General features: G+C 47.1%; 1 protein-coding gene across 2 annotated transcripts in view; it reads right to left on the minus strand.

Moving 5' to 3' along the window:
- LOC139561737 (sushi, von Willebrand factor type A, EGF and pentraxin domain-containing protein 1-like) overlaps positions 1-15704 on the minus strand; it is a 207787-nt gene that overhangs the window by 25639 nt on the left and 166444 nt on the right. For both annotated transcript variants that reach the window (XM_071379004.1, XM_071379003.1), the window contains exons 36-45: positions 14039-14206; positions 13567-13765; positions 12976-13449; positions 9910-12680; positions 9431-9662; positions 8398-8553; positions 7080-7143; positions 6796-6969; positions 6275-6451; positions 291-476 (exon numbers count right to left, since the gene is read on the minus strand). In XM_071379004.1, the coding sequence (XP_071235105.1) occupies positions 291-476; positions 6275-6451; positions 6796-6969; positions 7080-7143; positions 8398-8553; positions 9431-9662; positions 9910-12680; positions 12976-13449; positions 13567-13765; positions 14039-14206 (4601 nt within the window). The remainder of the gene's footprint in view (positions 1-290; positions 477-6274; positions 6452-6795; positions 6970-7079; positions 7144-8397; positions 8554-9430; positions 9663-9909; positions 12681-12975; positions 13450-13566; positions 13766-14038; positions 14207-15704) is intronic.

The raw sequence follows: 15704 nt of genomic DNA on the forward strand, positions 1-15704 counted from the left end.
GCCTGAGCAAAGTCTCCACAGAAGTTAGTCTGAAAATACTGTATCCCTAAAAACCAGCAACATCTGCTTTCTGCCAATGTCGCTAAGGCTGGCCCTGCACTTGTTTTAGTGGTTAATGGTTTATTTATTAACCTTAGTTAACCAGGTAAATAAAGGTAGTTGGCAACACATTCTCTTGTACAATAATGAGCTGATTAGCTGTGTTAGTACTGGGCTGGAACAAAACCCTACACCCCATGTGGATCTACAGGACCAGGCTTGAAGAACAGTAGTTTAAAGCCTCTACTCACTCTCACAGGCAGTGCTGACTGAGGTCCATGTCTGGTCGCTCCTACAGGTGATGGAGGCGGTGCCTTTTGCCTGGTGGCCCTTGGGACAGGTGAACGGTAATGACTGACCCACGTAGAACAGCTGTTTCGAAGTGTTAACACTCCCACTGCTCTCCTTCCATCCAGGGGGAGGGGGGCATGGTTTGGCTGCATGGGGAGACACAGAGTATAGTATTGGATTACGATGTAGACATGTCAAAGTGTGTAAAATGTAGGGGGGAATAGCAGTAGGGGAGCATGAATATGTATGAATGTGTGTATACAGGGTATGATGGTGGATAAGAGACTGGTTCAGCAAAAGCCCAGGGGCTACATGTAAATGTCATAACAAGGTGTGTAAATATTTGTGAGACTATGTCAGCTCTGTGGGTCACCTATAATGACAGAGTTCTCTATTACATGCTTTGCTCAAGTAGCAGAATATCACTCTAGGAAAAGTTGAGTCAGTAGCTATGTTTCCATTACTTTTATCCAGTGATTTTTTGTTGTTGTCGACGTTTAGAAAATTTGCATCGAAAATTGATTGCCTGTTACGGTGTATTTCCGTTGAACTGTAACGACGCCTTAAAATAAAAACTTTTCCGCAAAAACCTACTGTCGAATAAAAATTAACTGGTTTCCATGATCCATTTAGGCTAATTGCGCATTGGACTCCCGAGTGGTGCAGCAGTCTAAGGCACTGCATCTCAGTGCAAGAGGTGTCACTACAGTCCCTGGTTCAAATCCAGGATGTATCACATCCGGCCGTGATTTGGAGTCCCATAGGGCGGCTCACAATTGGCCCAGCGTCGTCCGGGGTAGGCCGTCATTATAAATAAGAATTTGTTCTTAACTGACTTGCCTAGTTAAATAAACATTTAAAAGTAAATAATAATAAATAGGCGACAGCCTGTATACCCTCCCACCTATCTGTTTCATGTCTCAGGTAACCCGCAAAAGCCAGCATGGATAGAATGCAAGAATTGACTAATATTTGCCATTCTAATAACGATCATGTGCCAAGGTATCGTCACGGTCTGTGTCATGGTGAGACTTGCACTCCTGCTGTAGATCTGGAAACAAATTGGATGGTGAAACTTGCATCCAGCCAACCTGAAAAGCAAGGCGAAGCAATTCAGGCAGTCTCGAAAGTCCAGACAATCCCTGTCCTGCAATGACACATACTTTTTAGAGTTGAAAAATAGATTTAGCAAGCAGTAGGCGTTTAGGATTAAATCAGTAGTTGAGCTTTATAGTTGCGTAATGACATCACGTGCCCTGCGTACCTTAAAAATGATTCAGCATCATAATTTATTCGAAAAACATATTTTCCATTTGTCGCAATAAAGAAAATTCGACAACATACAAATCCACCCCTGTCGAACGGATAAAAATGTTGTCGATCTTTATAAAATGTGTTTTTTTGTTGCTACATAGCTTTTCTCTAATAAACCTGGAAACCTGCCTAATGATTGTGTCAATGAAACCTAATCTAAGGAGCATAGATACACCATGTCGGGCTGTCATTTCATTTAGCCTTAATCAGCCATCAGTGCTCTTATACTGCGTTTACACAGGCAGCCCAAAACAAGCATCTTTCTGGTAAGAAGAAGGGCGGGGGTGTATGCCTTATGATTAACGAGACGTGGTGTGATCATAACAACATACAGGAAGTCAAGTCCTTCTGTTCACCTGACCTAGAATTCCTCACAATCAAATGTCGACCGCATTATCTACCAAGGGAATTCTCTTCGATTATAACCACAGCTGTATATATTCCCCCCCAAGCAGACACATCGATGGCCCTGAACGAACTTCATTTGACTCTATGTAAACTGGAAACCACATATCCTGAGGCTGCATTTATTGTAGCTGGGGATTTTAACAAGACTAATCTGAAAACAAGGCTCCCTAAATTCTATCAGCATATCGATTGTGCAACCAGGCCTGGCAAAACCCTGGATCATTGTTATTCTAACTTCCGCGACGCATATAAGGCCCTTCCCCGCCCTCCTTTCGGAAAAGCTGACCACGACTCCATTTTGTTGCTTCCAGCCAATAGACAGAAACTAAAACAGGAAGCTCCCGCGCTCAGGTCTGTTCAGCGCTGGTCCGACCAATCGGATTCCACGATTCCCAAACCAGAAACCGTGGATTGATGGCAGCATTCGCGCAAAACTGAAAGCGCGAACCACTGCTTTTAACCAGGGCAAGGTGACCGGAAACATGACCGAATACAAACAGTGTAGCTATTCCCTCCGCAAGGCAATCAAATAAGCTAAGTGCCAGTATAGAGACAAAGTAGAGTCGCAATTCAACAGCTCAGACACAAGAGGTATGTGGCAGGGTCTACAGTCAATCATGGATTACAGGAAGAAAACCAGCCCAGTCGCGGACCAGGATGTCTTGCTCCCAGACAGACGAAATAACTTTTTTGCTTTGAGAACAATACAGTGCCACTGACACGGCCCGCTACCAAAACCTGCGGGCTCTCCTTCACTGCAGCCGAGGTGAGTAAAACATTTAAACGTGTTAACCCTCGCAAGGCTGCAGGCCCAGATGGCATTCCCAGCCGCGTCCTCAGAGCATGCGCAGACCAGCTGGCTGGTGTGTTTACGGACATATTCAATCAATCCTTATCCCAGTCTGCTGTTCCCACATGCTTCAAGAGGGCCACCATTGTTCCTGTTCCCAAGAAAGCTAAGGTAACTGAGCTAAACGACTACCGCCCCGTAGCACTCACTTCCGTCATCATGAAGTGCTTTGAGAGACTAGTCAAGGACCATATCACCTCCACCCTACCTGACACCCTAGACCCACTCCAATTTGCTTACCGACCCAATAGGTCCACAGATTACGCAATCGCAACCACACTGCACACTGCCCTAACCCATCTGGACAAGAGGAATACCTATGTGAGAATGCTGTTCATCGACTACAGCTCAGCATTTAACACCATAGTACCCTCCAAACTCGTCATCAAGCTCGAGACCCTGGGTCTCGACCCCGCCCTGTGCAACTGGGTACTGGACTTCCTGACGGGCCGCCCCCAGGTGGTGAGGGTAGGTAACAACATCTCCACCCCGCTGATCCTCAACACTGGGGCACCAAAAGGGTGCGTTCTGAGCCCTCTCCTGTACTCCCTGTTCACCCACGACTGCGTGGCCATGCACGCCTCAAACTCAATCATCAAGTTTGCGGACGACACTACAGTGGTAGGCTTGATTACCAACAACGACGAGACGGCCTACAGGGAGGAAGTGAGGGCCCTCGGAGTGTGGTGTCAGGAAAATAACCTCACACTCAACGTCAACAAAACAAAGGAGATGATTGTGGACTTCAGGAAACAGCAGAGGGAGCACCCCCCTATCCACATCGACGGGACAGTAGTGGAGAGGGTAGTAAGTTTTAAGTTCCTCGGCGTACACATCACGGACAAACTGAATTGGTCCACCCACACAGACAGCGTTGTGAAGAAGGCGCAGCAGCGCCTCTTCAACCTCAGGAGGCTGAAGAAATTCGGCTTGTCACCAAAAGCACTCACAAACTTCTACAGATGCACAATCGAGAGCATCCTGTCGGGCTGTATCACCGCCTGGTACGGCAACTGCTCCGCCCACAACCGTAAGGCTCTCCAGAGGGTAGTGAGGTCTGCACAACGCATCACCGGGGGCAAACTACCTGCCCTCCAGGACACCTACACCACCCGATGTCACAGGAAGGCCATAAAGATCATCAAGGACAACAACCACCCGAGCCACTGCCTGTTCACCCCGCTATCATCCAGAAGGCGAGGTCAGTACAGGTGCATCAAAGCAGGGACCGAGAGACTGAAAAACAGCTTCTATCTCAAGGCCATCAGACTGTTAAATAGCCACCACAAACATTGAGTGGCTGCTGCCAACATACTGACTCAACTCCAGCCACTTTAATAATGGGAATTGATGGAAATTTATATAAAAATATATCACTAGCCACTTTAAACAATGCCACTTCATATAATGTTTACATACCCTACATTACTCATTTCATATGTATATGTATATACTGTACTCTATATCATCTACTGCATCTTGCCATCTTTATGTAATACATGTATCACTAGCCACTTTAAACTATGCCACTTTATGTTTATATACCCTACATTACTCATCTCATATGTATAGCAGCATACCACCCTGCATACCACTGCTGGCTTGCTTCTGAAGCTAAGCAGGGTTGGTCCTGGTCAGTCCCTGGATGGGAGACCAGGTGCTGCTGGAAGTGGTGTTGGAGGGCCAGTAGGAGGCACTCTTTCCTCTGGTCTAAACAAAGATCCCAATGCCCCAGGGCAGTGATTGGGGACACTGCTCTGTGTAGGGTGCCGTCTTTCGGATGGGACGTTAAACGGGTGTCCTGACTCTCTGAGGTCATTAAAGATCCCATGGCACTTATCGTAAGAGTAGGGGTGTTAACCCTGGTGTCCTGGCTAAATTCCCAATCTGTCCCTCAACCATCACGGTCACCTAATAATCCCCAGTTTACAATTGGCTCATTCATCCCCCTCCTCTCCCCTGTAACTATTCCCCAGGTCGTTGCTGCAAATGAGAATGTGTTCTCAGTCAACTTACCTGGTAAAATAATGATAAAATAAATAAATATATACTGTACTCTATACCATCTATTGCATCTTGCCTATGCCGTTTTGTACCATCACTCATTCATATATCTTTATGTACATATTCTTTATCCCTTTACATTTGTGTGTATAAGGTAGTAGTTGTGGAATTGTTAGGTTAGATTACTCGTTGGTTATTACTGCATTGTCGGAACTAGAAGCTCAAGCATTTCGCTACACTCGCATTAACATCTGCTAACCATGTGTATGTGACAAATACAATTTGATTTGATTTGATTTGATTTAAGGAGATGTTTATCTAAAGTTCCATGTTACTTGTATCTTTTATCAATGTTTATTATGAGTATTTCTGGAAATTGATGTGGCTCTGCAAAATCACCGGATGTTTTGGAGGCAAAACCTTACTGAACATAACGCGCCAATGTAAACTGAGATTTTTGGACATGAATATGAACTTTATCGAACTTTATTTGAAATCGGACACTGTGGTGGGATTAACAACAAGTTTATCTTTAAAATGGTGTAAAATACTTGTATGTCTGAGGAATTTTAATTATGAGATTTCTGTTGTTTTGAATTTGGCGCCCTGCACTTTCACTGGCTGTTGTCATATCAATAACGGGATCCCAGGCATAAGAAGTTTTAATCACATTATTTTCAGGGCGTTGGCTACAGTTTTGAAACTGCCTGTCATACAGTGTTGATGTTGCAAAGTATTCCAGGCATTCTGTGTCGGCCCTCCCCTCCCTCTGTGGAGTGTGTGTGTGTGTGTGTGTGTGTGTGTGTGTGTGTGTGTGTGTGTGTGTGTGTGTGTGTGTGTGTGTGTGTGTGTGTGTGTGTGTGTGTGTGTGTGTGTGTGTCCCTCCCTCCCCTCCTTCTGTCGTGTGTGTGTGTGTGTGTGTGTGTGTGTGTGTGTGTGTGTGTGTGTGTGTGTGTGTGTGTGTGTGTGTGTGTGTGTGTGTGTGTGTGTGTGTGTGTGTGTGTGTGTGTGTGTGTGTGTGTGTGTGGACCCCCCCACCCTGTGTGGTCTGTTGTGCAAAGCTGATGTCCAAACCCCGAAAGGATGTGAGGTGTGGAAATACATTTGGTTTTCTCTGGTTTGTTCTCAGTGTAGATTGGGTGCAAACCACTAGTAAGAACAGAGCCTGAGCTAAATGAATAAGATAAAACCATCAGCTGTCTCTTTTATTCTGTCAGGAGGTATCCCTGACCATGTGACCTCACCAGGAAAAACTGGACCCTATTTTCAGTCATGTGACCTGACCAAGTAAAACTCCTGCCCTGATTCTATGAAGCAAGAAGAAAAAGAAGAGATTCCAACACATTCATGTTTGTCTCAGAGTCTTACGTTGACAGAAGGGGAAGATGGAGCTCCATGTCCCGTGGCCCATACACGCCACCAGAGCATCCCCCTGTAGGGCGTAGCCTTTATCACACTGAAACGCTACAGCACGCCCTGTGGTCAGGCTCCGCTCCTGCACCCTGCCATTCAACAACTCCTTGGGGATGTTACAACCCTGGCCAACTGAGAGGGAGAGGGGGAGAAGGAGAGAGAGGTAGAGAGAGAGAGAGAGAGAGAGAGAGAGAGAGAGAGAGAGAGAGAGAGAGAGAGAGAGAGAGAGAGAGAGAGAGAGAGAGAGAGAGAGAGAGAGAGAGAGAGAGAGAGAGAGAGAGAGAGAGAGAGAGAGAGAGAGAGAGAGAGAGAGAGAGAGAGAGAGAGAGAGAGAGAGAGAGAGATGGAGAAAGAGAGAGGGGGGGATAATAAAGGACCTTGAGTTGCCTTGTCAAACATTTCCAAAACCATTGCTTAGGAGACATTTGAACAGATACAGACTGTGGACAATACGATGAAGTAGGAATAACTCATACCTTCACACGTTGGTGCAGGCAAACTCCATGTTCCATTGGCTAAACAGGTGAGGTTCTGTGGACCAATTAGATGTAGGCCAGGGTTGCAAACATAGCTGACGTTGCTCTGGTACGTCTCCCCTGATGCCTGTAACTCTGCATTCTCCACTGAGGGAGGTGGACCACACGACACACCTGAGGACACACAAGATGGAAGAAGGAAACTGGAGTTAAATGGGGTTCATAAGCATTGCATGAATGAATGGATTGGACGTGTGCTCAAACGCAAACACGCACACACTTACCGACACAGGTAGGCTGAGCCCCATTCCATGTTCTATCTCCTTGACAGGTTTGCACAGAGTCTCCCTGTAACAAGATGAGTCACAGTATTAAACACTGAAGACAAACTGTATACACTAAATAGACACTTGTCATTGTGAATCTCTCTGTAAACATACAGTGACTCAGCTTTCTCTCAGAGTGACTCAGCTTTCTCTGCTAACATTACGACCCACCATTTTATAGGAAATTGCATCATGTGATTTCCAGTAATGGAACATTAGCCTAGGCATTAGCAGATTACTTTTCCCCCAAAGTAAGAGTGAAAGTAGCATGTATTAGATTTCTCACTGTAGCAATTGGAAAAATTCCATGCACTCAATTCCATACACTCAAAATATTATGATCAATGAGGTTTTGCACAAAAATGCTCCTCAACAGCTTCTACCCCCAAGCCATAAGACTGCTGAACAATTAATAAATTGGCCACCCAGACTGTTTACATTGACCAACTCCCCCCCACCCCCCACCCCCCTTTGTTTTTACAATGCTGCTACTCGCTGTTTATCTATGCATAGTCACTTTACAAATGACCTTGACTAACCTGTACCCCTGCACATTGACTCGGTACCGGTACCCCCTGTATATAACCTCCACATTGACTCGGTACCGGTACCCCCTGTATAAAGCCTCCACATTGACTCGGTACCGGTACCCCCTGTATATAACCTCCACATTGACTCGGTACCGGTACCCCCTGTATATAACCTCCACATTGACTCGGTACCAGTACCCCCTGTATATAACCTCCACATTGACTCGGTACCGGTACCCCCTGTATATAGCCTCCACATTGACTCGGTACCGGTACCCCCTGTATATAACCTCCACATTGACTCGGTACCAGTACCCCCTGTATATAGCCTCCACATTGACTCGGTACCGGTACCCCCTGTATATAACCTCCACATTGACTCGGTACCGGTACCCCCTGTATATAACCTCCACATTGACACGGTACCGGTACCCCCTGTATATACCTCATAATTTTTCTGTAGTTTTCTGGTGTTTCTTTTTGATTTGATTTATTTTCAATTTAGTTTATTTAGTAAATATTTAACTTTTAACTCTATTTCTTGAACTGCATTGTTGGTTAAGGGCTTGTAAGTAAGCATTTCACAGTAACGTCTACAGTACATCTGCTGTATTTGGCGCATATGACAAATACAATTTTATTTTATTTTATTTTAAATTCAAGCTAAATTGTCGATATTTTTCTCTGTTGTGTAATAATATTGTAAAATAAATATTGTAATAATATAATTTTGTATCAGACATTACCTTCATCTCAAACCCAGACAGGCAGGTGTACAAGACGATGTCTCCGTAGCTGTAACTGTCCCCCTTAGAGATACCATGGGGAAGTGGAGGAGGTTTCTCACAAACCACCAGAACACAGGAGACAGAGGAGAGGCCTGGAGACCAGCTACCACCCAGCTACAACAACAGAATGAGTTAATAATCATGACATTAATTCATATTCAGTAAACATCTGTGAATGGTGGATCTGTAAATCTCGCTAGATGCGTATGCTAAACGACTAAAATGTAAACGATGAAAAGCCAGAATGAACATAGGAAGGATTGAGAGAAATGTGATTACGGACCAGAGAGCTGTCTAGAGTAAAAAAAAGTAGAAATGAGAAAGTTGAGATTGTTGAACACAATACACACTGAGTGTACAAATCATTAGGAACACCTGCTCTTTCCATGACATAGACTGACCAGGTGACTCCGCGTGAAATGTATGATCCCTTATTGATGTCACTGGTTAAATCCACTACAATCAGTGTAGATGAAGGGGAAGAAACAGGTTAAAGAAGGATTTTTAAGCCTTGGCACAATTGAGACATGGATTGTGTATGTGTGCCATTCAGAGGGTGAATGGGCAAGATAAAAGATTTAAGTGCCTTTGAACGGGGTATGGTAGTAGGTGTCAGCGCACCGGTTTGAGTGTCAAGAACTGCAAGCTGCTGGGTTTTTCAATGCTCAACAGTTTCCTATGTGTATCAAGAATGGTCTACCACCCAAAGGACATCCAGCCAACTTGACACAACCGAAGGAAGCATTGGAGTCAACATGGACCAGCATCCCTGTGGAACACTTTCGACACCTTGAGTCCATTCCCCATCGAATTGAGGCTGATTTGAGGGCAAAAGGGGCTGCTAATGTTTTGTGCACTCAGTGTATATTATATTAAAATGTTATCCAACATCACTGACCATCGCAACACATTGACCATGTCGACACTTGAGTGGGTGTAAATTGGGTGTAAATCACCTCTTCATGTTTTCAGTGCATTAAAACAGTCTTACCAGACACTCTGCCAGGCCTGGCCCCTGCAGGAGGAACCCAGGTGGGCAGGAGAAGGTGACTGCCCCCCCTACAGGGGTGAGGTCCTCCCCCGTGACCAGGACGTGGGTGGTGAGGTTGGCAGGGAGCGGGCATGGGGCGGGGCGGCACCTGATGATGTGTTTAGACCAGGTGCCGTCATACTGACAGGTCAGAGTGTCAGATTGGCTGGTCAGCTCATACCCCTCATCACACCTAGAGAGAGAGAGGGGAGGGAGAGAGAGAGAGAGAGAGAAATGGGAGATGGGGGTGAGGGAGAGAGACAGGAAGAGAACGAGAATGAGGGAGAGAGGATGTGAGAGAGAGCAAGAAAGAGGGGTGGGGAGAGGGAGAGAAAGAGGGATAATAAATATCATACCATCTACTTGAATATAACTTCTCTAACACCTAGATGAACAAAGAGGTTTTATACTCTCTGAAAGATACAGAAGTTCAAATTCACCTATATTGGATCTGGCTTCCGAAGGTGAACATCTCTCCAACCACGTGAGCATGTGGTTTAGCAGTTGGCTCTCCACAGGAGACGGGCTCACAGCTGATCCTCACCTCGCCCCACCTGCCCTCCCTACCACAGGTAACATGGGGGTAGGACCCCTTCATCTGGTAACCCGGCCTGCACCTGTAGGTAACTGTGTCTGGGACAGTGGCGCTGGCACCCTGCTGGACTGCATGGGGTACTGCAGGCGGGGCAGCCACGCACCTCCCCCGGCCACACACAGGAACACCCGGGCTCCACACCCCGCCCTTCTCACAAGTTGCAGCCGCCGGCCCCAGGACCTTATAGCCCTCATCGCAGAGGAAGAAGACGCGGTCGCCGCAGGCGTGGTCGCGCCCCAGCACCACCCCGTATTTTAACACTGGAGGGGTGCAGAGGCAGGGGCGGCACTCCGGTACCGTCCCGACCCAATGGCCTTGGGCGGAACAGCGCAGGACGGGGTCACCGAAGACCTCGTACCCGTCGAAACACACATACTCCACGACATCATCATATTGGAAGCTGGAGCCGTTGAGGTAACCGTGGCTGATGTCCTGCGGCGGGTCACAGGCGATGATGTCACAGCGAGGGGTGGGTCCTTCCCCCCAGAGTCCGTCCCCTCGACACATCCGCTTGGGTTCGCCGCCGCTGAGGATGTACCCCTCCTCACACTCATACCACACCTCACGGCTGTAGCCAAAGTCAGAGCCCAGGACTCGGCCGTTGGGGATGGATGCTGGTCTACCGCAGTGGGCTGGACGGCAATCAGGCGACCCATGACTCCAGGTACCATCGGCCTGACAGACACTAACAGAGGGGCCTTGTAGGAGCAAGCCGGACTTACAGCTCAGCGCTACATGTTTGTTAAACGTATATTCCTTTCCTGTCACAGTGACATCACTAGGAACGACGGGAGAGCCACAGGAGATAGGCTCACACCAAGGCTTCTCAGCGTCCCACTTCCCATCCGCCTTACAGGTCCTGGTGTCACTGCCCTTCAGGACGAACCCGGAACTACACTCGTAACGCAACACCTCCAGATACAGGAAGGAGTCTCCCTCGGCCGAGCCGTTATCGATGTCACCCGGGTCGCCGCAGGATATAGGTCGGCAGACAGGCGGTACGTCGCTCCACTGTCGGCCCGCCACACACTGTCTGACTGACTCCCCCTCTAACTCGTAGCCCTCCTCACAGCTGTACTTCACCAGGCTACCCAGGGATGTGTCTGTGAGGTTCACAGAACCGTGGTCCGGGCTGGGCGGCTCCTCACACTCGGCAGGAACACACATGGGAGCTGTCCCGTTCCACCCCCCCTCCTCCAGGCACACTAAGGCAGTAGAGGTTGTAAGCTCATAACTCTTATGGCAGCGGTACACTATCACAGTCCCATGCAGGAAGCTCATATCCATGGGTGATAATGGCACTGTAGCGCCACCTATAGGCCTGGAGGTTATAGCAGCGTCTCTCCCGGCTAGCTCCGCATTCGGATCCAAGAGCCTCGAATACTCGCCAAAGTCGATATGAGGGGGCAGGCCGCAGTCAGAGGGGATGCAGACTGGGACAGAACTGGACCAACCGAACTCCTCACAGGTCAGGTGGTTCTGGCCGACCAATTGGTAGCCGGGGAAACAGCTGTAGAAGATGGTGACGCCGAACTTGTGGTCGAGACCCTCCACGAAGCCGTTGTCTATGGGGTTCGGTGGAGCGCAGTAGATCTGGACGCACACGGGCGTCCCCTGGTCCCACTCCCCGTTTGCTAGACACTTCAGCGTCTCGGGACCATGTAGACGGTAACCGCGGTGACAGGAGAAGTTGACCACATGGTTGAACTGGAGTTTGGTATATGCCACCTTCCCATTGGGTATCTCTTTCGGGACGGAGCACTCGAATGGTTGACAGGAAGATACACCTCCAATCCAGAGCCCACTTTCACCACAGAGTACCGTAGCGTTACCAACCAAGCTATACCCAGGTTTACAGCTGTAGAGAGCCGTGCTGAGGTACATCAGTCCCTGAACGTCCACTATGCCGTTAGCTATCTCTACAGGTTGGGGACACTCTACTGGGATGCACTCTGGGACAGGACTGCTCCAATATCCATCTGCCTGGCAGGTCACAGACCCCTCCTTCCTCAGAGTAAACCCGTCCATGCAGGAGTAGCTCACCACCGAGCCGAAATAGGAGGGAGCAGACAACGGTGCCGATGACGGGTCGCCAAATGCCACCTCGGGCGGAGGACCGCAAAACACCTGCTTGCAGACAGGGAAGGTGTCGTTCCACTCCTGGGCAAGGGTGCAGCGGAGGGTCCGGGCGCCGTGGAGAACGTAGCCGTCCTCGCAGGACAGTTCCACGATTCCAGAGTCCAAACTACGTAGAACCAGGTGGTTCTCATCTAGGGGCGGTTCTGGGCACTGGACCAGCGAGCAGCGTGGATGACTCGACTTGTCCCACTTGCCGTACTTCAGACAAGTCCACACAGCGTCGCCGGTTAGCTCGTAGCCCTCGTCGCAGACGTACTCAACCTTGTGGCCCACCTCGAAGACAGAGCCAACGGAGCCACGGTATTGGCCATGCAGGATGATGGGCGGAGGGTCGCAGGTCAGGATGTGGCAGACGGGTGGGTCGCCGTTGGACCACTGACGGTTGGCCTGGCACACTCTCTCCTGATGGCCGGTCAGTCGGTAGCCGTCGTCGCACGCATATGTCACCTTGCTGTTGAAGATGAAATGACCTTTGTTCTGTGGGTTGGAAAACAAAATAAGATGTTTTATGATACAGAGTACACTGTGTTTTGATTGAGATGACACATGATGTCTTGCCAGAAAGAATGTAACTGTTGTTTCTCTATGATCGAATAAGATAACCAAGCACAGGAATGAGTGGGAACTCTGAAATTGACCTTTTAGTTATTTTGAATCACTTATGGGATTTGCAAAATGTACAATGTTTCTGTTTGTATTGAATAAAGTAAATGTTTTTCTACATCTTGTTATATTGAACCTTGACATGAATTTGAGCAGAGAAACAACATACCTGGATGAATCCATTCTCGAGTGACGGGGGGGACGGGCAGGAGACAGGTTGGCAGACAGGCAGGACCCCACCCCACTTTCCATTGGCCTCACATGTCCTCCTCTTCTCCCCTTGGATCAGGAAACCCTTATCACAGCTATACGCCACCATCGCTCCAAAACTATAGTTGGTCCCACTCACATACCCCCTCTCGATGCCCCCCGGTTTGGAGCACCTCACCGGCACGCAACCCACTTCGTATGGCGAGGGCGTCCACTCCCCTCCCATCATGCATTTCAATTTGGCGGTTGTGTTGAGAATGAAGCCCTCTTCGCATTTGTAGTTGAGCTCCGTGTTGCTGGCGTACTTGGGTTTGTTGACCGAGTCCAAGACGGCATGGGGCAGGTCAGGCGGGCGCTGGCAGAAGGTGGCGATGCAACGAGGGGCCTCCTGGCCTTCGGAGGGCGCCCACAATCCCTGGGCATTGCAGACCACCTTTAAATCAAATCAAACTTTATTTAACTTTGCATTTAGAATTGCAGCACACTTTACTTCAAAACAACAATATGAAAGACATTTTAAAAATGAAGGGCAATAAAATAGATAAATAACCTTGGAGTTGTTGCCAGCGGTGTAGCCGTCCGTGCAGAAGTAGTTGGCCGTATCGCCAAACAGCTGATGGCCGGCGACAGCGAGGGCGTGGTCTATGGAAGGGGGAGGGCCACAGGAGCGGGGGACACACTGAGCGGAAGTGGGACTCCATTGCCCAGTCGACAGGCACTCTCTGGACTCTGGTCCAATCAGAGTGTAGCTGTGGGTGACACCGAGCCAATCAATGAAGATCAGGGCAGGAAGAAATACATCTAAACAATGTAACAAAAAGTAAACATACACAATCATATATATACCATTACTACTGTACTATAACTACATAAACTACGACTTGACTATAATGATAATAACTATAATGCTAACACTGAGGTAGTCTTGTTCAGACATGTCTCTTACAAATGTGTGGCAAGGCCTCAATTGAGTTAACACGCTGATAATGTAAAACTAATGAAACATGGTTGACATTATTTACCCTTCTTTGCAGACGTAGTGCACCTTGTTGCCCAGGGTGTGGTCGTCCCCCATGGTCACTGAGTCCCGGAGGGCGGGGGGGTCTCCACAGTGGACCCTGGCACAGAGAGGGGCAGGGTTGCTCCACTCTCCTGATGCCTCACACACCACCTCCTCAGAGCCCTGCAGTCTTAAAGACCAAAAGCAGTAGTTTTTATATCAATATCAAATTATTTCTGGATAACAATTATTACCTTACTGTAATCAACTTTCCATTAAAACGGGCAAATTGTTTTTTTTTTGCAACAGCAACAAAAAACACAAGCAAGAATTTTGCTAGAAATGTATCACATGGTGATGTCACCATGGAAAGCCGAATCTCCCGCCCATGCAAACCTGCTGACTAAAAAGTGCTGTGTAGATTATAATTTCAACCAGCAACTATCAGGAAATAGCACTGATCACATTTTTTCACACTTTTACAGTGTTAGTTTTGTTAGCTGTTGTACAATATGATACAAAACATAGGAAAAAAATATGATTTTGACTGCACTGGGCCTCTTCTTATGGCTGAAGGGGCAGTATTGAGTAGCTTGGATGAAAGGTGCCCATTTCAAACGGCCTGCTCCTCAGTCATAGTTCCTAATATTTGCATATTATTATTAGTATTGGATAGAAAACACTCTAAAGTTTCTAAAACTGTTTGAATTATGTCTGTGAGATTAACAGAACTCATATTGGCAGGCAAAATCCTGAGTTGAAATCAAAACAGGAAGTCAGAAATCTGAGCTTGTCTGTATTCACCAGAGTCCCTTAAGAAATCCAATTCAGTTATGAATGATGTTGCACTGCCTAGGGGTTCCACTAGATGTCAGCAATCAATAGAAATTCCAATGAGACTTCTATGATGTTGTGGGAGAGAATGCGAGCAGAATCAGTCAGGTGTCCATCAAGCAGCCATGTCCTGATCATGCTTTTTCTTCATGCAAGACACTGACGTTCCATTGCTCACGCAGTCAAGAACGAATACTCCGGTTGGAACTTTATTGAAGCTATATGTTAAAAACATCCTAATGATTGATTCAGTACTTAGTTTGAAATGTTTCTTCGACTGGTAATATCACATTTTGAAGTTTTTGTCCGATATAACGCTGACCAGAATTAGCGTTTGGATATGTAAACCAAAACAAACATTTATTGTGGACCTGGGATTCCTGGTGTGCTTTCTGATCTAGATCATCAAAGGTAATGGAATATTTATCATGTATTTTATTGTTTATAGTGACGCCATCTTTGCAGCTGTGGTATGCTACTTTTGAGCGCCGTCTCAGATTATAGCGTGCAATTATTTTTCCGTAAAGTTTTTTTGAAATCTGACATAGCGGTTGCATTAAGGAGAGGTACAGTGGGGAGAACAAGTATTTGATACACTGCCGATTTTGCAGGTTTTCCTACTTACAAAGCACGTAGAGGTCTGTCATTTTTATCATAGGTACACTTCTACTGTGAGAGTCGGAATCTAAAACAAAAATCCAGAAAATCACATTGTATGATTTTTAAGTAATTAATTTGCATTTTATTGCATGACATAAGTATTTGATACATCAGAAAAGCAGAACTTAATATTTGGTACAGAAACCTTTGTTTGCAATTACAGAGATCATACGTTTCCTGTAGTTCTTGACCAG

Source organism: Salvelinus alpinus, chromosome 31 (assembly GCF_045679555.1).
Source record: "Salvelinus alpinus chromosome 31, SLU_Salpinus.1, whole genome shotgun sequence".
Classification (NCBI taxonomy): Eukaryota; Metazoa; Chordata; class Actinopteri; order Salmoniformes; family Salmonidae; genus Salvelinus; species Salvelinus alpinus.